This window comes from Lepisosteus oculatus, chromosome 14, assembly GCF_040954835.1.
Source record: "Lepisosteus oculatus isolate fLepOcu1 chromosome 14, fLepOcu1.hap2, whole genome shotgun sequence".
Lineage (NCBI taxonomy): Eukaryota > Metazoa > Chordata > Actinopteri > Semionotiformes > Lepisosteidae > Lepisosteus > Lepisosteus oculatus.
The window spans coordinates 14,942,738-14,966,365 of NC_090709.1; the positions used below are offsets into that span (position 1 = coordinate 14,942,738).

General features: G+C 43.2%; 1 protein-coding gene, 1 non-coding gene and 1 pseudogene across 2 annotated transcripts; all 3 read right to left on the reverse strand.

The window, feature by feature from the left end:
• Positions 1-249: 249 nt before the first annotated feature.
• LOC138242510 (uncharacterized) lies at positions 250-2,739 on the reverse strand. The gene is made up of 7 exons (XM_069198042.1): positions 2,554-2,739; positions 2,301-2,435; positions 1,986-2,051; positions 1,422-1,513; positions 1,174-1,300; positions 959-1,079; positions 250-260 (listed from the first exon to the last, which is right to left on the reverse strand). Exons 1-7 carry the CDS (start codon positions 2,629-2,631, stop codon positions 250-252), a joined length of 630 nt encoding a protein of 209 aa, XP_069054143.1. The 5' UTR covers positions 2,632-2,739.
• Positions 2,740-15,508: 12,769 nt separating this feature from the next.
• On the reverse strand, positions 15,509-15,627 carry LOC138217815 (5S ribosomal RNA; annotated as a pseudogene).
• Positions 15,628-16,164: 537 nt separating this feature from the next.
• Positions 16,165-16,283, reverse strand: LOC138244062 (5S ribosomal RNA). The gene has a single exon (XR_011192676.1). It is a non-coding gene; the product is annotated as a 5S ribosomal RNA (ribosomal RNA).
• Between the last annotated feature and the right edge of the window lie 7,345 nt (positions 16,284-23,628).

The following is a 23,628-nucleotide window of genomic DNA, read 5'->3' on the forward strand; positions in this document are numbered from 1 at the left end:
GCCTGCAATCCAAACTTCTTAACAATAACAAACAATTATAACGTCCACTGAAATATGTCATCCTATGTTTCTGCTGAATCTAAAACTACATGTCCTGCTTAAAAAACCCTTTCATAGTGATAGTTTGCATGCAGAGCATACTCACCAAACTGGGGTTGGCAAAATGTACATATCCACGTTACTTCATTCTTTGTGCTTTCATACTCTTCTTTTGAGATGCACAATTCATGGAACCAGTTTTCACAACTGTCACACTGAATCTACACGGACAGTAAACCTTATATCAGTTCAGCTATCACCTTTCACTGGCATGTTTTGTTATTATGTGCTTACATTACACATACAGATAGAGATGATGTTCACTTACCCAGTTTGTCTGCCGCACTGGTGTTTCTCCACACATCAGGCACATGTCCTGGAGAGGAGCGATAATAAACATGCCAAATAGACTGATTTTTCCAATGTTATCTACAGATCATTGTTGCATAATTGAAGACAGTTTGATAGAGACCTTTTCGTATGCACTTTCCTGATTAGGTGTTCTACTGCTTCTTAAACCGCACATTGTCATGTCTCAGAATACTCCTGTCAACACCTGTTACCCTTTTTTGCGTCAGCGTGTGTTGCTATGATTTTAAGGGGGCACATGATAACACAGCTATCATGTTTCAGTTTGCTTTGCTTCACTATGGGCAATTTAGACCCACACTTTTCCCAGACAATGGTTGTGTCAACCACGACGAAGGCCAAAGTGTCATTGAATTTTAACTGTGTGAAATGTGATTTAATTAACTTTTCATCACTGTGTTATATAGTACAAAAAGAATACCCAAATGAGTTCTGCATATAAATAAATTGAGAATCTTTTTCATCCAGACTTGTTACAGAGAGAGAACATGCTTCAGGAAAATAATATACACCAAGAAACGTAGGCAATGAGGATCAAATGGTACAATACCTGAAGCCTCAAGAATTCTGATTGACAGGTCTTCCCGCAACTTTCTCATTTCTTTGGCACTGCTGTTTATTTCGATATATGTTGGAATATCCGGGAAATTGTTAATGATGTCTGCGCCCATCTAACAGACAAAAGTTTGTTTCAATTATTTCCCTAAAAATCTCTCATACAATAGTTTTAAGTCCAAAATTTCGGCGTGGAAAGGTTATGCTGACCTGCATCACAAAGACCCCACAGCTTGAGGCATCTGCTTGCCTGGTGTGACCAATCACGCTTGGGTGCCAGTTGATATTCAACCAGTCTTCTTTTCCTAGGACATTCCTTCGCATCTTAAAAAAGTCCCTGTGAATCAAAACAATAGGTTATTGATAAATGAGGAAATATTTGTCATGCTGAACTTGAACCTGAAATGTATGTGTGCCCCTGCAGAATTTCACCACGAAACTAATGCTTGATTTCTTACCTGAACCTTTTTGCCGCTGCAGTGGAGTCTCCCATCTCATCACTCCCCATAGGGTCGACCACAAAGACTTTCTGGGATGGAGCATACAGATACTGCAAGAAACAAAGGGCCCATCATCAGACATGAAGTTGCATTTAATGTGGGGCCAGACACACAGGCAGTTTCAGGAGTTTTATGTTGTTTAAACAAAGGTTTTTAATATTTGAATATTTTATATATATAATATTTATATTTATATATTATTTAACATTTAATATTTTGCAAACCTCGGCAAAGACAGTCAGGAAATGACCTAACAGTACTTTTTTTCCTACATGACACTTTGACTTGTTTGGTTGTCTGTTCATTACACAGCAGTATTCACAATAATAATTTAGGAAAAGTGCACTGTCACCATTGCCTTGGACACTCACTATCAATGTCCACCTTTTTTAACAGGAGAGGAACACATACATTGTGACTTTGTAATTTTTTTAGATGCAACAAGGATAATCACTTGAACTGTAATGGTTCCAGGTGTAATTATAAACCTACGCTGTTTTGGATTACCTGCACCACACTTACCAACAATTTCCAGTGGACACCAGTGTTAAAAAAGCTAATAATGGCTTCATAGTTTTCAAAGTTGACCTGTAATGAAAAGAATGACAAGATTAGTACAACAGGCTGCCTCACAGGGATGGTGTGCTACCTTTGAATTTTGATTTCTGACTATAAAGGTAGTTTCTTTAGGCAGCACCATGGGCACAGTTGTGACCTGTTTTGATTGCTTGTAGCTCTCCTTGTTTCTCTATTGATAAAACAATCATCAGTTAGTGAAAAACCATGTTTGCCCCCTCACTAATGTAATCCATCAACATTTGTGTTTGATGTCCTTACCTTGGACAAACGTTGTCTAGCCATGCGCTCTCTATTCCCACTCATGATTACACCAGTTGTGTAGTGGTTCATTAGGAAAACCTTCTTCCCCAAGTCCATGGATTCTTTCGCTACTTGAAAGTAACACTCAATGGTCTTATGGAAAAAGCAAACACAATTGAAGAAGATGTGATTTCACGCACTCACACACATTTGATTACACAAAAGCTCAGAAACCTTAACAAATGCATGCAATCAAACACTTTCATCTTACCTCGCCTATGAGCCACTCATCTGGTTTCAGAGACACAAACTCCGAGTGTCTGAGAATATATGTGTCTGCACTGTGCATGGATGGCAAAACTGCAACCACTAATTCACTCGGATTGATGTTCCAAAGGGCGTGTACCTAAAAAAGATTTACCAAGCCAAAAGCATACACAAGAGATCACTGGACCTAACATAATGAAAATTGAGATTACACACCACAAGTATAACACAAGTATGTCAACAAGTATAACAAGTTAGAGAGAAACGACAAAGAACACCTACAGTAGTAGAAGATGACATTCATAAGCTCTGAAAAAGAAGTGAATGTCCACACAGAGAAATATTTGAAATACAAATCCTACCTTCTTTTTGAAATCTGTTTTCTCTTTTATAAGTTTTGAGATGGGGCGTGCATCACAGTGTGGTGTGATCACTTCAGCCATGCCCACGGCAGCTTGCTTGGGTGACACTTTCCTTTCTTCTTTGTGCTGCCATTCTTTATATTCTGTGGTTCCTGCTTTCCCCTGCTGTACTTGCAGGCCGTTGCTGTCATCTGGCGATTTTTCATTTGTTTCAATATTTCTATTGCTAACTTTTTTTTCCTGTGTTCTCATTTTTTTGGGGATTGGAATTTTCTGTGGTGCGCTGTAGAATTTATTTTTTGTTTCTTTGCCTACACCTGGTGCTCTCTTTGCCCATTGTTCCTGTGCATGTTCATGACGTGTCTTAGTGGTGATCAATGGAGCCGTCAAAACCTTTTTGGGGAGAGCATTTTGGATTATATGTTCTCTGTACCGGCCTTGGAGGGATTGTCTCATTATCGTAATAAACTCTGCTGGCCTCAGTTTCCTCCTGTGCTGAAGTATTGAATGCTTGACAATGCCAAACCAGGTCTCAACATGACAATTAGTGGCTCTTGTTTGTGCTACCTCTGACATTGATATGTCTTTTTTGCTGTCTGAAGCATATCTTGCCAGGTCACCCAACAAAATTCCACTCCACAGTGGAAATAGTGCCATGTATCTTTGCAACAGAAATCTTATTATGTCTTCACAGAAATAGGGGTTCACATTGTGTTGTGTCCCATAGTCATCATGTCCTTGAGCTGATATGCTGTCTTCATAAATACCTTTGAACTCCACAGCGAAAGGAGAGCGGCCCAGGCTGCCTCTCATTTTTGGGTACAGTACCTCATCTGTGTCTTTGACTTCTGCTTCCTTTTCCATCTGGTCTGGTGTGGTTGTTTGAGAAATGTAAGCGTTAAGGAGGCAGACACTAGATTGGACTTCATTTGTGAACCTCCTGCTTGAGAGTACAATACACATGTGTTTGAAAACATTTCTGGCGACACTCAAAGTTGTGCTGTTTTGCAGGATGGCAAAGGAAAATGTTGCAAAGTCTCGCAGTCCTTTGTCTGTTGTTTTTTTACTAATTGCTTGAGAGACAGCCTTTATGACATGGGCAGAGCAAAGGTGCAGAACAGTGAACATCTGAAGTTCTGTGTACTTAAGTTTGCCTTGGCAGACTTTCATTGCACGATTTAAGTATGCATGGATGGTGTCCCCATTGAAGGCAAAAAGAACACTGTGAATCAGGGCCCAGCTGTAGTCAGTTTCTACATGCTGCACTCTCTTGGTAGTACATGTTGAGATGTCAAACATGAATTTCCGTAGCCAACGTTCTATACTGACAATGGTGTGGTCAGTTGTCAACATTTCAGACACTGGTAATGGAGGCTTTCTTTTTCCACCTCCAGGTAACGTAAGACTGTAGTACAAAATTCTTTTGTTCTCCGATGGAATTTTTCTGACTACCCCTCCTGTTGCATCCAGGTAAAGGCTGACTTTCTCCTTCATCTTTAGATGGGCAATAAGAATTCGCATACTCTGTTCTGTGTAAAGATAGGCAGCAAATGTGTCTAACTGCAAAATCTGTATATATCCTGGGAAATGGACAATGTCGAAGTCGCATGCTTTCATATATTTTTGTGCCATATGTAATTCAAACACTGGATCATAGTGAATGCGTTTACTGTTCCTGAACTCTGATGAAATGACTTTCAGGACATTCTGTGTTAGTGGTTTAGATAAATTGCCTGCTGCAATTTCAGCAAGCGGTGTTCTGCTCAGGTTCCTGTAGTACACATTGCTGATTCCTTTTGTGAGGGCACGGGCAATCTTTCGACGATAAGGCTGACGTGCTTGTCGAAATTTTGTTTCCCTTTTACTGTGCTGTATTTGCCCTGCTCGTACAACATCAATTGTGATGTCATCATTGCCCATTGGTTTGTGTCTTGTTGTCATAATGTATTTTACATTGCAGGACCTGAAGGTACAGACTGCTTTTATCATCAGAAAGTTTTTTTTTTTTCTGCTGTTCTCTTTCCTGATGTATTGGTATTTGAAGGCTATTGGGCAACAAGGATTTATCTTCCTGAACTCGTTATATAAGATCTGGGTCCATGGTCGTCTTAGTTTAGATGTACCTTTTAGAGGTGCTATTTTTTTCCATTGTTCAGCCTTTAAACATACTTGGAAAGTTTTAGGCACAGACATAATCTTTCTTAATCCCCTTTTATCCTGAGGTGATGTCCCAGATGAGCTTGCCCCCTGGGAATATTCACTGTGCTCTTCAGGCTTTTTTTCTGATTCTACACAGATTTTTTCTCCCTCTAACATGTCACCACTGTCTGTGCTGCCGTGTGCTGCCCATGCATCTTCTGTATCTTCTGATGAACTTCTGAGCTCTGTGTTGCCTTCCAAACTATGTCCCTCACTTTGACTTGAAATATTGACTATAGATTGTGTACTGTCATCTGGTTTGGAATCCCTACCAATACTCTCCTCTTTCTGCGCCCTAAGCACTTTGGTTCTTAGTTGTTTTCTATCTTCATGCCAAATCACTGATAACCATTTCTTGTTGCTGGGGCATTCCTCTCCAAGGAGTCTGTTTGACAGTGTTGACCACATACTGTCATTCCACCTAATTTTTTTTTCGAGTTTAGAAAACTTCAGAAATTCGTTGATCACATTCCCTACTCCACCAGCCCTTGACCACAGGTCTGGCCTTCTACTCCTCTGTCCTCCTTTAACATGTGACATTGCCAGCAATCTGAAAAATAGAGAACATATCTGAATGGACTGGAAACATAATTGAAATTCAATGCCCAATGGATGTTAATAGTGTAGGAGCGCAACAGATGTACAAGTCCATTAAATGGTTTTAGTTCTGTGTTTAATTTTACGGGCCCTATATTTTGATATAGCATCAATCACAAAACAGCATTCTGTCACTGTCACAACCACCAGCTAGCGGAGAATAACTCACAAAAGAACTAACCACTACCAGCAGCGGGTTAATTATAACAAGCACCGCCGCACGTGTTAATCCATCAGCACACACTCTACTGTGCGGCAAGCAGCACAATTTTAACCATCCAAACCCTCGGTATTGAGTCTTCTCTTTGAGAGCTCTACCTCGCGTTTACTCTAAATCTCGCTTACTGGTTACTGATCTCCCTTTTGCCTCTCGACCTTGGGCCTTGCCTTCTGTTTCGGATTGTTTGCTTCTCTCTGTACTTCCTGGATTTTGATCTACCTTTCGCCGATCGACTATGATCTTGCCTGACGTTTCGGATTGTTCTCTTGTCTCAATAACTACTTGCTCCTGCGTCTGCACAGGATCTGCATACCTTTTCACTGAGGATTCCTGGCAGCCACCACATAAAAAAAAACTAGAAAAGAAGTATGTGTTTCTTTTAAAAAAATGTTTTTAAAGAAGTCAACATATCTGGGTTGTGTTTGCAAGATTTTTAAAAATTGCAAAGTTTTTGTGGGTATGATTGTAAAAAATCAAATCATAACTGAAGAAGGCTCCATGGTCAAAACATTGTGTTTTCTTTCTTCTCTTTTCAGCATGGAATAAATCTGATTACTGTATTGACCATATACATTTTCTTGCATTAGGACTTCATATTCTGCATACCTCAGCTTGCTCTCCATGAGACACACAGACAGGGAGAAAAGCTGGGAGTCAGAGCACAGGGTCTGCCATTGTACAGCACCCCTGGAGCAGCTGGGATTAAAGGCCTTACTCAGGGGCTCAACAGAGTAGGATTCCTCTGTCAACCATGGGATGTGAACCAGCAACCTTCCAGCCACCGGTGCAGATCCTGAGCCACAGAGCCACTCCTCCGCCTATTGTGCCAATTCTTTAAAATTTGTCCAAAAAGATGCAATTTTGAAAAAAAAAAACTGTTGTAAATAACATCAGTGGCTATTGAAAAGTACATAGAAAAAAAGAGACAAGTTAATAAACTTGGAATGACTACTTACAGCTCTGGAAAGATCGAAGATAGTGTTTCAGGTTGTTGTCCTTTAATTGATCCTCAACCAAAACAGAAATCCTCAACAGTCGAACAAGTCCATGTGATGAAAACCCTTATGCTCTTTAAATGGTTTTTAATGGATTGTGCATCTGTACTTAATTTTTTTCCACTCATAAGCTTTTGGATGAGAGATTCTGACCACTGTATAAGATCAGAAGCAACAGAAAAAACAGGCCTCTTTTCTGCTTATTTAACACACTCCTAATGCAAACAACACATTATGAATACAATGGAAAGGTTGCACCCAATGGGATCAAGCAGCTTAAAACATATGTTCTGGGGACAGGAAAGTTGTTATAGAGATAAATGGTATTCATGAAACAAATTATGTAGCAAAAAACTTTGCCAAAAGTCACAACCCATTTAACATATGTCTGACAGGTTAAATGAGTTTGATATCTCTTAGGTTTGAAATGCACTCCAACGGCTGTATGATGCAAGCTCAAGAGTCAAAAGAACAGTAGTGAACTACAGTTCTTACAATTATAACAAGAAGCCGTGTGCTCTTGTGAATGATCTACATCATACACCCTTACAGACTTGGAAGTTTGCACAGTTTGTAGTCTTTCTAATTCAAAATTGGTTAAGTGTGAAATAGACGGAATGGTTTAAATAACCAGACAAAACAAATAGTAACAAACATTCCTTACCTTGGTCTTACATGGCACAGTTTGTTTATTTCAGGCTTTACTTTTTACTTTTAAATCCCTTCTAAACGAAACATGTCCCATAACTCCCTATGTACAGGGTGAGGCCTATTTATAATTTAACTTAATCTTTAAGTTGTTAATTCCTTACAGGAGCAAGCAGCTTGGAGCATGCGTTCTCAGCACTCCACGTGCCACATAGAGAAAGGAAAACTTTTTAATGGTGTTCATGTACATTACAGCTACATGAGTTAAGCTTTTGAAGGCTGATTTGTAGAGAGGTAAAAACAAATTAAACTGGTTCATGACAGTTCAAGAGAAAATTTTTATATTAAACTCTCTCTCAGATATCAGAGTATGCCAGTTTGACTGCTGTAAAAGTATTAAAAAAATAACAATACCTCTTGGTTATATTATATTGCGAAACCCAAGTGTAACTAATATTTAACAAGTAATAGTTTAATTCCATGCTGAAAAGAGAAGAAAGAAAACAAAGTTTCGGCCATGGAGCCTTCTTCAACTGTAACCCTTGAAGAAGGCTCCACAGCCAAAATGTTGTGTTTTCTTTCTTCTCTTTTCAGCATGGAATTAAACTATTACTTGATCCTTTGCAGCCTACACCTGCTGACACAGCTAGCCATCTGAACTAATATTCAACAGGTTCCACTCACATAGAGATTCAAAAATGCTTTATTATCATGACTGTTAAATCACAGAGTTGCCAAGGCCAATACAACATCCAAAAACATCCACAAAGAAAATACAACATAAGCAGATATTCTGCTACAGATTATTGTCTATGTGGCATTCTAGTTTGTGTTATGTTTGTGTACTCCTGTGGTTTTATAAGTGATTTTTCTAGTTTTTTTCTGTGCTGTGGTAGATTTAGAAGTGTGTTATTTTTGTTGTGCTATACTTCCTCCTCTGTATGCAATTGCATTTGACCTCAAGTACAGGCAGCAAAGCTATTATCAAACTTTGGTTTTGATCTTAACATCATCAGAGGGGTTACTGATTTCTGAACAGACTTAGAGTGTGAAAGTCAACAATGTATTATCCAACAACAGGTATTGTTTTACTGGTTCCCCCAAGGATGCATATTGTCTCCGTTACTCTTTGTCCTGTAAGCAAACACCCTCAAGAGCTCTCACCACTCCAGACACTTAATAAAATTTGCAGACGACTCTGTCATTGTTTGTCTGCTGCAAGTAAATGAGTGTAGCTATGGACATGTCAGATGAGTATGATAGGAGGTGTGAAGAAAACTTCCTGAAGACAAATGTGTCCAACATCAAAGAAATGATAACAGGTTTCTGGAAAAAACCCATACCCCCACCCAAACCTAAAGGGGGAGAGAATTAGCTGAGGTGGTAGGAAAAAAAATTAGTAGTTGTGAAATGTTCTGAACCCTAAGTGAAATTTCAAAACAACTTAAAAAAACAGGTCCAATGTGGACATGATCCTCACAAAAGGACAAAATTGTCTTTATTATAAAGGCAACTTAAGCATTGTAATGTTAATGATTCATTGTTGATCTTCTCCTATCGGTCCTTCCTCAATTTGTTTTAATTTTCACTCTGATGTGTGGTTTGGAAATTTCAAGAACCAACTGGGTTGTCTTGTGAAATTATGTCCGTCTATTGTTCACTTGTTCTGCGTACAGCAAAATACATCTGTAACGAATCTTCACACCCCTTGTCTAACTAGTTCCAAGTTCCAACCAACTACAAAACCAATAGATTAAAATTCTGATTCATAGCTGCAGCCATTTCCTTACTTCATACTTGATTTCTGGGCTATTTTTTATATGCATGTTATTGGTAATTTATGTATGTTATTGTTATTGTAGACAGTAGTTAGTACATCACATTCAAACACTTTAAAAAACAACCTTAGGCCTTCAAGGCTTGAAAATATAGAGCTCTAAAATATTGGAATTATTTGAAGACAATATCAGGAGTGCAAGTGGCAGGAAAGAGATGAGCACAACATGTATTCTTATATTATTTAGTATGTTGTTTAAGAATAAAATAAACTGTGGGAAGACTGCAATAACAGCAATAGTACAATAAAAGATGAGAATAACAGTGGGAAAAAAATTACAGGATTACTAAAAAATAAGGAACTTAAAATGCAATCCAACATCAGACAATACTGATAACAGGGAAGAAAGTGCAAGAGACTCAACAGCTGAGGAGAAGGGGAAAATATCACATTGAGATAAATAAGGAAAAATGGGTCACAGGAAAAAATTAAATCAAAGAGCAAAAGGGAAAAACATGGAAAAGCCAGCAGAAATTCTAGCACCAGCACAAAAATAAGGGGACAAAACAGAAAGAATACAAAACAACTGAACAAAGGAACAAGACATGGAAGAAAAGAAAGCCCATGCATTCATGAACCTACACCAAAGAAAAGATAAAAATAGCTTATCTCCACAAAGAGTTAAAACCCATCGTAACCATAAATACTGTAGGGAAAAAAAGTCCCTAGAAAAGCTGTGTCCTGTTTTCTCTGGTTATCTCACCTTTTGGAAAGGGTGATTGTATGCAAAACATTAATGCTAAAACCTGTTTACATATACTGTATCTACCTTCCTGCCTGGGCAGATGGCAGATCCACCACATTCACTTCTGTCAGACCTACCCTTGTAATCCATTACCATGAAAAACTCAAATCAGCCCAGGTCTGGAAACAATGCAAAAGGAGACATACTGTATGGAGAGAGGACCCAGAATCCCCCCTGTAGTAGACTGCTACTGGGCAAGGGGTAAAAAAAATAGAAAACCAACCTATTCCTTTTTTAAAAAAACCCTAGAAGCAGGCACACAGGCGAGCTCAATTTCTAACAACACATAAGCAAAAGAGGCATCTATAAGGGCAGGTGACTGGAGATCTCAATAAGAGTCAACACAAACACAAATGATACAAAAACCAACACAGTCTTCCTAAAATAATTTATGTAAGTATTTTCAAACCGCTTATACTTTCTGAGTACGCTAAAAAAAATCAGTTGTGGACTGTACCTCTTACCCCACATTGAAAGTTTGTATATTTGTTATTTGTTCAAAATAGAGCCTATTGCTTTTTAGAAATCAAAGACACAGGTCACTATTTTTCTGTTCATTTAAAGTGTGTGTTGAGTGCGTATGTGGTCAGATATGTGCCAGCTTCATATGAAGTCGATCTGACTTCTATTCAGGACACTGTATTTGGCAAGCTGCCAGTAATAGGGTATTGAAGATACTGGTGAATAGCTAGCCCAGGTTACTGTTCACACAAATGCTCCGGCAGTTGTTAGGGTCAGGTGATCAGTCCTGGATTCCAGGCCAAAGGAAAACATCCGTACTTCAGGATGGGGTTGAGTATTTTAAACTAGGCTCATCACTAGGCTCATGCAGTTATGTCACATGATGTGGCTGTTTACCCTGTCTACGCCACAGGCCTTTTGTAGTTTAAGGGTATGGAGTTAGTATACTTGCTCCAGCTTTGTGTTTGGGAAATCCAAGGGATATTGGTTGTTTTTTATAGACAATTCAACAATGTTCTGTTTTTAAGACTTTGTACCATACACCGATCCGCCCCGGAGACCCAAGTGATTCTGGTTTAGGTAAGCCAAGGGACAATGATCTTCACGTTACCAGGGGGACAGTGGGTGGACAAGTCTCCCCTAAACAATGTATCTTGTCAGATTATGATGTCAGTCCGTTTAATAATGTTGTTGAACTCCCTTCAGCCAAAATACAGAGGAGCCCAGGCCCAGAATGTTACACATACTGACAGAAAGTGATCTCATTATGTGTGTCATGATGGTGCTGTCTGGCTGTCCTGCTGGTCTGGATGAGGGGTGCGTAGTGTGGTGCAGGTACTTGTCCCATCCTGCTCTTGGTCCAGGTTGGAGGGTTGCACCGATTCTGAGTCTTGTTAGCTGGTATGGATTGGTTTGGGGGTGTTGATACCAGAGTGGTCCAAGAGGGGGGTGCAGATGTCTCGGGGGCATTCTTGTTTTTCTATGACTTCACGTTGATTCTGTTGGTTCTGAGTGTCTTGGTTACATACGCTTGTCTGTATAGATGAAAAAGCTATTGAAGAGCACCTCATTCATCTCGGTGGAAGTTCCCATGTTCAAAAAATCCTAAAAAGAGAATTAAAGTTTCACACAACAAAGCATGACTGTGAAAGGTCAGGAGGCCTGACACTTGCACAAATGCACAACACTTGATTACAGTCAAAAAATCATGAAGCCATGAAGACGACCCACCTGTCCCAGTGTATTACCTGTAGTGTAATCTTCAGAAAATCATAAAAAATTAAAGAAAGGGGCCACAGCTACAGTAAGGTTGTATGAGGTTTGGGGGCCTGTCTGGTGTGTAAAACACTTGGTTTCAGCAGAGTGGGTGCTGTATTTGAAATGCTATTGAGCCATGAAGACGACCCACCCGTCCCAGTGTATTACCTGTAGTGTAATCTTCAGAAAATCATAAAAAATTAAAGAAAGGGGCCACAGCTACAGTAAGGTTGTATGAGGTTTGGGGGCCTGTCTGGTGTGTAAAACACTTGGTTTCAGCAGAGTGGGTGCTGTATTTGAAATGCTATTGAGCCATGAAGACGACCCACCTGTCCCAGTGTATTACCTGTAGTGTTATCTTCAGAAACTCATTACAAAATAAAGACAGGGGCCACAGCTACAGTAAGGTTGTATGAGGTTCGGGGGCCTGTCTGGTGTGTAAAACTCTTGGTTTCAGCAGAGTGGGTGCTGTATTTGAAATGCTATTGAGCCATGAAGACGACCCACCTGTCCCAGTGTATTACCTGTAGTGTTATCTTCAGAAACTCATTACAAAATAAAGACAGGGGCCACAGCTACAGTAAGGTTGTATGAGGTTTGGGGGCCTGTCTGGTGTGTAAAACACTTGGTTTCAGCAGAGTGGGTGCTGTATTTGAAATGCTATTGAGCCATGAAGACGACCCACCTGTCCCAGTGTATTACCTGTAGTGTAATCTTCAGAAAATCATAAAAAATTAAAGAAAGGGGCCACAGCTACAGTAAGGTTGTATGAGGTTTGGGGGCCTGTCTGGTGTGTAAAACACTTGGTTTTAGCAGAGTGGGTGCTGTATTTGAAATGCTATTGAGCCATGAAGACGACCCACCTGTCCCAGTGTATTACCTGTAGTGTTATCTTCAGAAACTCATTACAAAATAAAGACAGGGGCCACAGCTACAGTAAGGTTGTATGAGGTTTGGGGGCCTGTCTGGTGTGTAAAACACTTGGTTTCAGCAGAGTGGGTGCTGTATTTGAAATGCTATTGAGCCATGAAGACGACCCACCCGTCCCAGTGTATTACCTGTAGTGTAATCTTCAGAAAATCATAAAAAATTAAAGAAAGGGGCCACAGCTACAGTAAGGTTGTATGAGGTTTGGGGGCCTGTCTGGTGTGTAAAACACTTGGTTTCAGCAGAGTGGGTGCTGTATTTGAAATGCTATTGAGCCATGAAGACGACCCACCTGTCCCAGTGTATTACCTGTAGTGTTATCTTCAGAAACTCATTACAAAATAAAGACAGGGGCCACAGCTACAGTAAGGTTGTATGAGGTTTGGGGGCCTGTCTGGTGTGTAAAACACTTGGTTTTAGCAGAGTGGGTGCTGTATTTGAAATGCTATTGAGCCATGAAGACGACCCACCTGTCCCAGTGTATTACCTGTAGTGTTATCTTCAGAAACTCATTACAAAATAAAGACAGGGGCCACAGCTACAGTAAGGTTGTATGAGGTTTGGGGGCCTGTCTGGTGTGTAAAACACTTGGTTTCAGCAGAGTGGGTGCTGTATTTGAAATGCTATTGAGCCATGAAGACGACCCACCTGTCCCAGTGTATTACCTGTAGTGTAATCTTCAGAAAATCATAAAAAATTAAAGAAAGGGGCCACAGCTACAGTAAGGTTGTATGAGGTTTGGGGGCCTGTCTGGTGTGTAAAACACTTGGTTTCAGCAGAGTGGGTGCTGTATTTGAAATGCTATTGAGCCATGAAGACGACCCACCTGTCCCAGTGTATTACCTGTAGTGTTATCTTCAGAAACTCATTACAAAATAAAGACAGGGGCCACAGCTACAGTAAGGTTGTATGAGGTTCGGGGGCCTGTCTGGTGTGTAAAACACTTGGTTTCAGCAGAGTGGGTGCTGTATTTGAAATGCTATTGAGCCATGAAGACGACCCACCTGTCCCAGTGTATTACCTGTAGTGTTATCTTCAGAAACTCATTACAAAATAAAGACAGGGGCCACAGCTACAGTAAGGTTGTATGAGGTTTGGGGGCCTGTCTGGTGTGTAAAACACTTGGTTTCAGCAGAGTGGGTGCTGTATTTGAAATGCTATTGAGCCATGAAGACGACCCACCTGTCCCAGTGTATTACCTGTAGTGTAATCTTCAGAAAATCATAAAAAATTAAAGAAAGGGGCCACAGCTACAGTAAGGTTGTATGAGGTTTGGGGGCCTGTCTGGTGTGTAAAACACTTGGTTTCAGCAGAGTGGGTGCTGTATTTGAAATGCTATTGAGCCATGAAGACAACCCACCCATCCCACCTGTAGTGTTATCTTCAGAAAATCATAAAAAAATAAAGGTTCCATAACCCAAAACAAAGCTGGGAATAGTCAGATGACCTGCTTAGTGTGCAAAACACTTACCTGCAGCATTGTGGGTGCTGTGGTTTAAATGCTATTGGTTTGTGAACAGAATACCCCTATCCCAGTGCATTGTGCCACATTAAATAAAAGCAAGAGAAAAAGAGATTCAGAACACAAAGCTGTGTCAGTGTTCTGTGTAAAAAGTCGGTATGAACATCATGGGAGCTGTTTTTAATAAGCTGCTGAGTAAAGAATATTTTTATCTTCCTGCTGTCAGTAGTATTGTGAATATAGTTGACCCTTACCTGAATGAAAACAGGACGTAAAGGAAGGGTTTCAGAAATCAAACAAAGCTTTATTCCCGTGCTTACAGTCTGGGTAATTGGAGACTGCGCTGTTCTGCTTCCTATGGTCATATACGGGTTTTTCGCACGAAGCCGTATTGAACAGTATTTCTCGCGTTGTGAACGTGTGCACACAGCGGTCCCCCGGGTTCCAGTTCGTGCGTAATTACGCATCGATGAAAAACCGGAGGTTTTAAAAAAGATAATTAGCTCACTGATAGTTTGATATAAAGGGTGTGGAAATATCCACAAGTCGTGGTCTTTAAAATGCATTTGGTTTGACAGCATTCTGTGCTTCCATCGCGAAGATATGGACAAAAGAATATGCGTGCTTGGTCAAAAAAATGTCATAAAAACGACAAAGTAAAGGCTGAGAAAGCATCCACAATGTATTTTATACACAAAACAAGCATTCTCGCAACTCTAAGAGGTTTCGTGAAAGCGCTACAGGCGTGCCAAAATCGTTTTCGAACTTCGAGCTAACTTTACCCCGGTTTGCGTTTTTCTCTTCTTCCCACGTTCTCTCTCTTCACTGCCTTCGTCCCCGCTCTATTTCACTTCAGCCTTTCACTCTTGCTTCCTTCCAATGAGGACGGAGCTGCGGGAGAAAGGGCGCTATAGAGGATCGCTGTGGAGAGCTGCTGCTGTGCTTTGACATCTGAGCTCTGTGGAAAACGATCTCAATACAATTCTGAAAAACGCGACTCTCCGAACGCCAGCCGAACAAGTCTCCACAGCCGAAGCGCTGTGTCTCTTTTCAGCTGGCGATAAACCTTTCTTCGATCCTTTGCGGACTTGTAAAACTGTTCCTGATCAGAATAAAAAACGCTCACGCTAATACACAAGCACCCGTGTCTCGCCAAAGCTGACAAATAAACAGACGGACAAGCCGCACTGCACGTGTGAACAGGGGAATGAGCGAGCGAGCGGGGATAGGGCGCCTCCTGCGCTTAAAGGCTTACAGCACCTGGTATTCCCAGGCGGTCTCCCATCCAAGCACTAACCAGGCCCATCCCTGTTTAGCTTCCGAGACCAGACGAGATCAGGCGTGCTCAAGGGGGTGTGGCCGTAAGCGAGAGCAAGGCTCGCTGGCACCCTTCTTATTGAGAGGACAGCTCCGTCACCTCTTTACGACGCTGCTTTTTTTCCCTTGCGTTTTTCTCTTCTTCCCACGTTGTCTCTCTTCACTGCCTTCGTCCCTGCTCTATTTCACTTCACCCTTTCACTCTTGCTTCCTTCCAATGAGGACGGAGCTGCGGGAGAAAGGGCGCTATAGAGGATCGCTGTGGAGAGCTGCTGCTGTGCTTTGACATCTGAGCTCTGTGGAAAACGATCTCAATACAATTCTGAAAAACGCGACTCTCCGAACGCCAGCCGAACAAGTCTCCACAGCCGATGCGCTGTGTCTCTTTTCAGCTGGCGATAAACCTTTCCTCGATTCTTTGCGGACTTGTTAAACTGTTCCTGATCAGAACAAAAAAACGCTCACGCTAATACACAAGCACCCGTGTCTCGCCAAAGCTGACAAATAAACAGACGGACAAGCCGCACTGCACGTGTGAACAGGGGAATGAGCGAGCAAGCGGGGATAGGGCGCCTCCTGCGCTTAAAAGCTTACAGCACCTGGTATTCCCAGGCGGTCTCCCATCCAAGTACTAACCAGGCCCATCCCTGTTTAGCTTCTGAGATCAGACGAGATCAGGCGTGCTCAAGGGGGTGTGGCCGTAAGCGAGAGCAAGGCTCGCTGGCACCCTTCTTATTGAGAGGACAGCTCCGTCACCTCTTTTACGACGCTGCTTTTTTTCCCTTGCGTTTTTCTCTTCTTCCCACGTTCTCTCTCTTCACTGCCTTCGTCCCCGCTCTATTTCACTTCAGCCTTTCACTCTTGCTTCCTTCCAATGAGGACGGAGCTGCGGGAGAAAGGGCGCTATAGAGGATCGCTGTGGAGAGCTGCTGCTGTGCTTTGACATCTGAGCTCTGTGGAAAACGATCTCAATACAATTCTGAAAAACGCGACTCTCCAAACGCCAGCCGAACAAGTCTCCACAGCCGAAGCGCTGTGAGTAGTATAAAGCGACACCTTTCGTCAAACTTTTGACAGGTACCACGCCCCCTTTTCCATCCAATGGTCGTCCGCGGTGTTTGGTTGTCCCGCCCCCCAGCCATCCAATGGCGTGTTGTTATTTGTGCATGTCCCGCCCCCTCAGGAGCCAATGGTGTGGGTCGGAACCCCCTACCGGCCGGTCGCCCCGACGCCTCGGGGTCCCAAAGCCCCCAGCCGGCGCATCCCTGGTTGTGTGCGAGTGTGTATTGGTTTGGAAGTGGGAGCATGTCTGCCGCGGGGTTGAGTGCGCTCTATTATAACCCTAGGAAATCGGGCAGTTACGGCGGCGCAGGGGGTCTGTTGCGGGCCGCGAGATCCCGGGGTGTGCGCGGTGCCAGCCGCGGGCGGGTGGTCGAGTGGCTGTCCGGCCAGGCTGCTTATACGCTGCACAAGCCGGCGCGCGTACGTTTTATGAGAAACAGGACGCTGGTGTCCGAAATGGACTGGCAGTGGCAGGCCGACTTGGTGGACATGAGAGAACACCAAGCGTTCAACGACGGTTTCTGTTACATCTTAATGTGTATAGACATGCTGTCTAAATACGCTTGGGCCGTGCCGCTGAAAACCAAGACTGGTGGGGCCGTGACAGGCGCTTTCCGAAATATGCTGCAAGAGGGGCGGACTCCTAAAAAGCTACAAACGGACGAGGGTAAAGAATTTCTTAACAGGACCTTCCAAAATTTTCTCAAACGTGAGAATATTAAACATTTCGTTACGGCCAGCGATGTGAAGGCTAGTGTGGTCGAAAGGTTTAACAGAACTATTAAAACAAAAATGTGGAGGTACCTGACACACAAAAACACCTTTCGATATATCGACGTCCTTTCAGATCTTATTTACGCTTATAACCATAGTTACCACACGACTATTAAACGAACCCCGGCTTCTGTTACGCCCGACAACTCCCTTGAGGTGTGGAGAACGGTCTATGACGCTCACTTTAAGAGAAAACCGTCAAAGTTTTCATTTAATGTGGGTGATCGCGTGCGGGTGTCCAAAATAAAGGGAGTGTTTGAGAAGGGATATGAACAGACCTTCACAGATGAAATTTTCATTGTCAAAGAGCGGTCCGCGGCTCTGAGACCCTATTACAAACTGCAGGACTACGCAGGCGATGATATTAAGGGTTCCTTCTATGCCGAAGAGCTACAGAAGATAAACCCGGATGTTGAGAACGTCTACCGCATCCAAACGATTTTAGCAACCAGGGGTCGTGGCAAAAACAAACAGCTTTTGGTAAAGTGGCGTGGCTGGAGCGATAAATTCAATAGTTGGGTGAAGGCTTCTGAGGTCCGAGACATATAGAGGTGGTGAAAAATGAACCCCAATGGTTTCTATGTGACGCTGGCCAGTAATTCATCCTCAAAGATGTTTCCAAAGAACACTAACGCCTGCTTCACAGAGCATCTGGCAAAGGCGATTGACCTGGACGGGGGCTGGGAAGTGGGCCTGGTCGAGCTACACTATCCGAATACACTAAACACTTTTGATGAAGACGAAGTTTTTCTGTTCATCAGCGAGGAGCTCAAGACTATCTGGACCTGTACCTTACCGAGAGGGTACTACGGCAACATCGAGCAGCTCTTGCATGAAATGAAACGGGCTGCTGAAAAATCCAAGTTAACGGCTGTAAGTCTTAAATACAACCCCATTAGCCGGTCTAACTACTAACAACTAAGGATTGTTAGTGATAAACGGTTTGTTATGCAGCTGCGTAATTGCCTAGCGCGGATGTTGGGTTTCAATTCGGGTGTCGCGGGTGTAAAATCACCGCACCCCGTCGATATGACTGGCGGATTTAACACCATGTATATATACACCGATATCATAGAACACCAGTTAGTAGGCGACGTCTACGCACCGCTTTTGCGTTGTGTGCCCTTCAGAGGCGTGGATGGTGAATTCGTCACAGTATTGTACGACAAACCCCATTACGTGCCGGTGAGCATCGACCATTTTAACAACATCACTATTGAAATAAAGACGGATCAAAACGAACACGTGTCATTTGCATTTGGAAAGGTCATCGTCAAGCTGCATTTCAGACCTGTGAAAGCGTCAAACATCTAAAAGGATGACGGTCATCAAGAGCTACGGGGATCCTTCTCTGTATACCCACTACTACAAACAACAGGCTGGTTATGGATTACCTGGATTTTCAGGGCTACCGGTTCAGTACGGCGCTGGTATCGGTGGTATTTTCAGAGCGCTATTTAGAAAAGCCGTGCCTTTTCTGAAACGCGGGTTTGAAATAGCTAAGCCGCACATGGCATCGGCTGCTAAAAACATCGCCAAAGACGTGGTCGGCAACGTTACAAGCGCGGTCATGTCTAAGGTGGGTGCACATCAGCAGGAAGGTTCGGGTCTGGCATACATCCGCAGGGGTGTCGGTAGAAAAAGACAGACGTCATCATCCCACCGTCGGGGGCCGCCGAAACCTGATAAAAGAACGGCTAAGCGCAGACAGGCAACTCATAGAAGCTTCAGGTCGACCAAGAAGAGCGTGACACAACGCAATCAACGCGACACGAAACAAGACATATTTTAAACATGGCATTTGTTCACGGCGGGTCTGCAGAATGCGCCAAGTCGGAGCTGGACATATTTCAATTAGCGCCTACCCAAACAAGCGTCGAGAAAAGTTTTTACATAGAAGTTCCACCCCTCACGGCCCTCACGGAAAACGCACCTCTGGAGTTCTACGTCGCAGGCAACGGTGAAGATTATTTAGATTTAAACAACACGCTGCTCTATCTGACCTGTAAAATAACGGAAGCAGACGGTCGGGACATTGATGCGGCAGCCCGTGTGAGCCTGGTGAACTACCCCATCGCTGCCATCTTCAGCCAGGTTGACATCACCGTAGGAGACCGATTGATCAGCCAGAGCAACAACTGCTATCCTTACAGAGCCTTTATAGAGTCGGTCCTGAACTACAGTGAAGAGACGCTGAAGACGCAGTATTCAACAGGTCTCTTTTACAAAGACACAGCCGGTGAACACGAGTCCACAATTTTGGATGGTCCCAATCAGGGGTTCCGAAAAAGAGCATCATACACGACGCAAAGCCGAAAACTGGAGCTCCTGGGACACATTCACGCCGACCTGTTTTTTCAGGACAAACTACTACTGAATGGCGTAGACCTGAAAATAAAACTCACGCGAAACAGAGATGCTTTCTGCTTAATGAACAACGCCGGAGAACACAAACTGAGCGTACTCTCTGCATCTTTGTTTGTGAAAAGAGTCAGAGTGTCACCCGGGGTCAGACTGGGACACGCCGAAGCACTCCTGACGGCCAACGCTAAATACCCCATAGACCGCGTACAGATGAAAGTCTTCAGCCTGCCTGCCGGGAGCCGTGTGTGTAACCAAGAAAACCTATTTCTCGGGCAGCTACCCAAAGTGGTCATTTTGGGGTTTGTGGACAACGCGGCATTCAGCGGCAGTTTTACCCAAAACCCCTTCAATTTTAAACACTACAACGTTAACTTTCTGGCTCTCTACGCGGACGGGGAACAAATCCCCACTAAACCGCTTCAACCAGACTTCCAGAATGGACATTGCGTCCGTGAATATTTTAATCTGGTGGAAACAGCCGGGAAGCGTCTGAAAGACAAACCTGTTCTGGTGGACCGCGAGGAGTACGCGCGCGGTTACACATTGTTCGCTTTCAACCTCAGCCCCGACGACGAGTGCACAGGACATTAATCACTTATCAAATCGGGTAATCTGAGAGCTGAAATACGCTTCGCGACCCCGCTACCCACAACAGTTAACATGGTTGTGTACGCGCTGTTCGACAACGTGATAGAGCTGGATATGAGACGTCAAGTCATTTACGACTTCAGCTAAAAAGCGCTGGGAGACCACACAACCTGCACATAAAGATGAACACCAAACAGCTGGAAGACATTCTAACCCGAGACCGCTATACCCGAGACAGTTTTCTAGGCGTGTTCCCCAGTGATGCCCTACCGAGCGAGAGACTGGCGCGGCGCCCTCTGAGTTTAATAGTTAATACTCACCCACACGACCGCCCCGGTGAACACTGGCTGGCTATTTACTTACCCGACGACGAGGGCGCAGAATTTTTCGACTCCTACGGATTTTCACCCGAAGCCTTTTTCTTTCCCAAGAACATTAATGATTTCTTAAACAGAAATGCTAACTCCATATTTTACAATAACAGACAATTGCAAGATTCTTTTGCAGTGACCTGCGGTCTACACTGCGTCTTTTTTCTATACCATAGATGTAAAGGTTTATCTTTTAGAAACATTTTAGAACTTTATTCTACGGATGCAATCCAGAATGACCGCATGGTGGAAATGTTTCTGAAAAACCGACGTCGTGTGAGACGGAGACCCCGGTACCCTTTCAACCCCTTTGAAAATACGAATGTTCAATTATGCGGGTGTTTACGACAATTTAAAACATGTCATAAATGTTAATCGGTCGTCTAAAATAAAAATGAAATCGAACCATTTCGACGTCTGTGTGGTTATTATTTAAAAAGAACACAAAACATGGATGAAAATCAACACAATATTTTTATTATACATTCGCTGTTACAGCGCTCAAGCTTTTTTTAATACATGTTACAGACAAACCATTTTTAAACATATTGCGCACGCTTTTTAATATACATTTCAAGTCATTTAACACAAACACACAGACCCAGAGAAAAAAATGTTACAAAGACAGCCATGTGGGTCTAGGTATTAATGATCGTCTCCTTTCAGCGGTTATCTTAGAGACCGGGTCGATCGTCGACATCTCTACCGGTTGTTTTAAAGTTTTGGCCGCCGCGGCACACCCCGGCGGGGCAGCCTTGAGTTTTTCAAGTAGCTCTCGGTTACCAGCGTTGGCTAGCAAGGTGCCCGGCACGTTGATTTCAGCCATAGCCTCCATGAACACATCCCAACCTTTAGGCTTCTTACCGCCAGCAACTGCTTGCTGCTGCGTGAGAGCCCGGACAAGATCAATCATGTGAGAGCCCTCAACGGGTGCCCCCTTGTACACAAATTCCCCCTTTTCATTCCAGGCTATTAGTGGTTCATTGCGGGCCATGGTCTTTAACAATATCTCGGCATTTCTCCGGAACCTCTGAGACACGCTGTCCAAAATATACCCAAAGTCAGCCTCGCTCGATGACGGCGGTTGCGCGAACGTACGTGATAGTTCGGTGGGTGCATTTTCCGGTAGTACAACGGTTAAAGTCCCCTTTTCGGAAGTCTCCTGGCGTACTAATGCCAAATACCGTTGCAACACCTGGCTGTACAATTTCACTTTTTCATATTCGGGCAGATGCGAGTTCTGCAGAATGTCACGCATTTCATCATCCAGTCGACGGGCGGTTATTTTTCTTACATCGCTTTCGACCCCAGACCGCTCTCGGAGTCGCTCGAGCTGTTTCTGAGGTACCAGGTACATTTTTTCAGCGTGCTCCATTATCGACGTTGTAGAAGTCCCGTAATCAGTGGTACGGCAATACTCAACAGGGCCCCGATAAAACCACCGGACTGGTTCACCAAGAGTCTCTTTCTTTTAAGAGAAAGACCCTTTCGACTCAAAGTCTTTATAAGCTTACGCTTTCTCTTCAGGGTCCCAAACTGCTTAGCAGATAACGGTATGTTCCCTTTCAAGGTATTCAAGGCGATTTCAGCTATGGCCTGTACAAGATCATTTGTAGCCCCGCAGAGAATAGCTTTCCGCTGTTTGGGGGTGGCTTTTACCAGAAAATTTAAGAGAGTCAGGTTTCTCCGAACGCGTGAAGACATGACGACGCCCCGAACGTGTTTTTCGACTGAGTCGGTGGTTGTGAGATCACCGACTTTTAGATTTTTTAAACACATAAGCCGTGGGTACATCTGGGGGGAAAAGACCTGTTCGCAAGCGATAGTCATCTGGGGTGTCGGCATTTAAATCCACCAACAAGTAACCGAAAGGTTTTTTAGTAGCGTCATCGAACGCTTCCAAAAAAAATTTGGCTTTACCGGGGTACATCTGCCGGGACAGGGTTGTAATCTGTAGTTTATCTCTAGGGTTTTTAAACAGCACCATGTACTTTGTATTTAACGCGATGGTTCTACTTTTCCGACCTTGACAAAACACATTTTGGACGATATACATGATGCTGAGGTTTCGGTGGTGTACGTATTTGGTAAAAGCTTTTTCTATCTCATTATTTTCACACGCAGACTCCATCAAATCATCCACTATAATCAAATTTACTCTACCCGGCGGCAGTAGCTGGTCGTCGGAAAACGACGTCGGTAGTCCTTCTATAAACTGAATGTATGGAAATTTCACAAGCAACTCGTCGTATAGAGGTTGCCAGCAGCTGTAACACCAGACTATGTTTTCGGGTTTACGAGTCATAACGGTATCACCGCTCTCCAAGAGCTGTTTTATAAAATAACTTTTACCGCAATTCGAGGGTCCGGACAAAATGCACGAAAAAGGGTGTTTTAACCTGACATCCATCGTGTTAATATCCGTAGGGCAACGATGTCAAATTTTCTTGCAGCACCCGCTTGTCGTACACCACCTTCTGGGTTTTCTTTAAGGTCCGGGTCTCAATGCGCCAATCCTTTTTAACACGCACGATCATCGGCTGTTGAATAGAAATGTGTTTAAATTCCCGGCACTCTGCATAAGGGTTAACGCCATAGTCAAAAACCAAGTCCCGCAGACTCTCAAAGTTAACTTTTTCACAATTGTTCACATTGAGCGTAATGCCTTTTACCTTTAAACAGGCTTTCCCTCCAGACAGTTTGTACCCGTACGACTTGGGTCCTGTTGACACAAACTCGGTGATGTGTTGACCAGCATCGATTTCGCTGGTCAACTCACCCAAGTAGTTGCCCAGTTCCGGATTCCACTCACCCTCCCGGCTCACAAAGATAACGGAATCTGTGTCATGGTAGAGACAACGGCCTTGCAAAGCATTTAGCAGATTGTATAAC

Coding starts and splice junctions, on each gene's coding strand:
- LOC138242510 (XM_069198042.1), bottom strand. CDS start 2,631: ATGCACAGTGCAGACACATATATTCTCAGACACTCGGAGTTTGTGTCT. Junction 1,514..1,985: donor GTGTCCACTGGAAATTGTTG/GTAAGTGTGGTG, acceptor TGTTTCTTGCAG/TATCTGTATGCTCCATCCCA. Junction 1,080..1,173: donor GTGGGGTCTTTGTGATGCAG/GTCAGCATAACC, acceptor TTTGTCTGTTAG/ATGGGCGCAGACATCATTAA.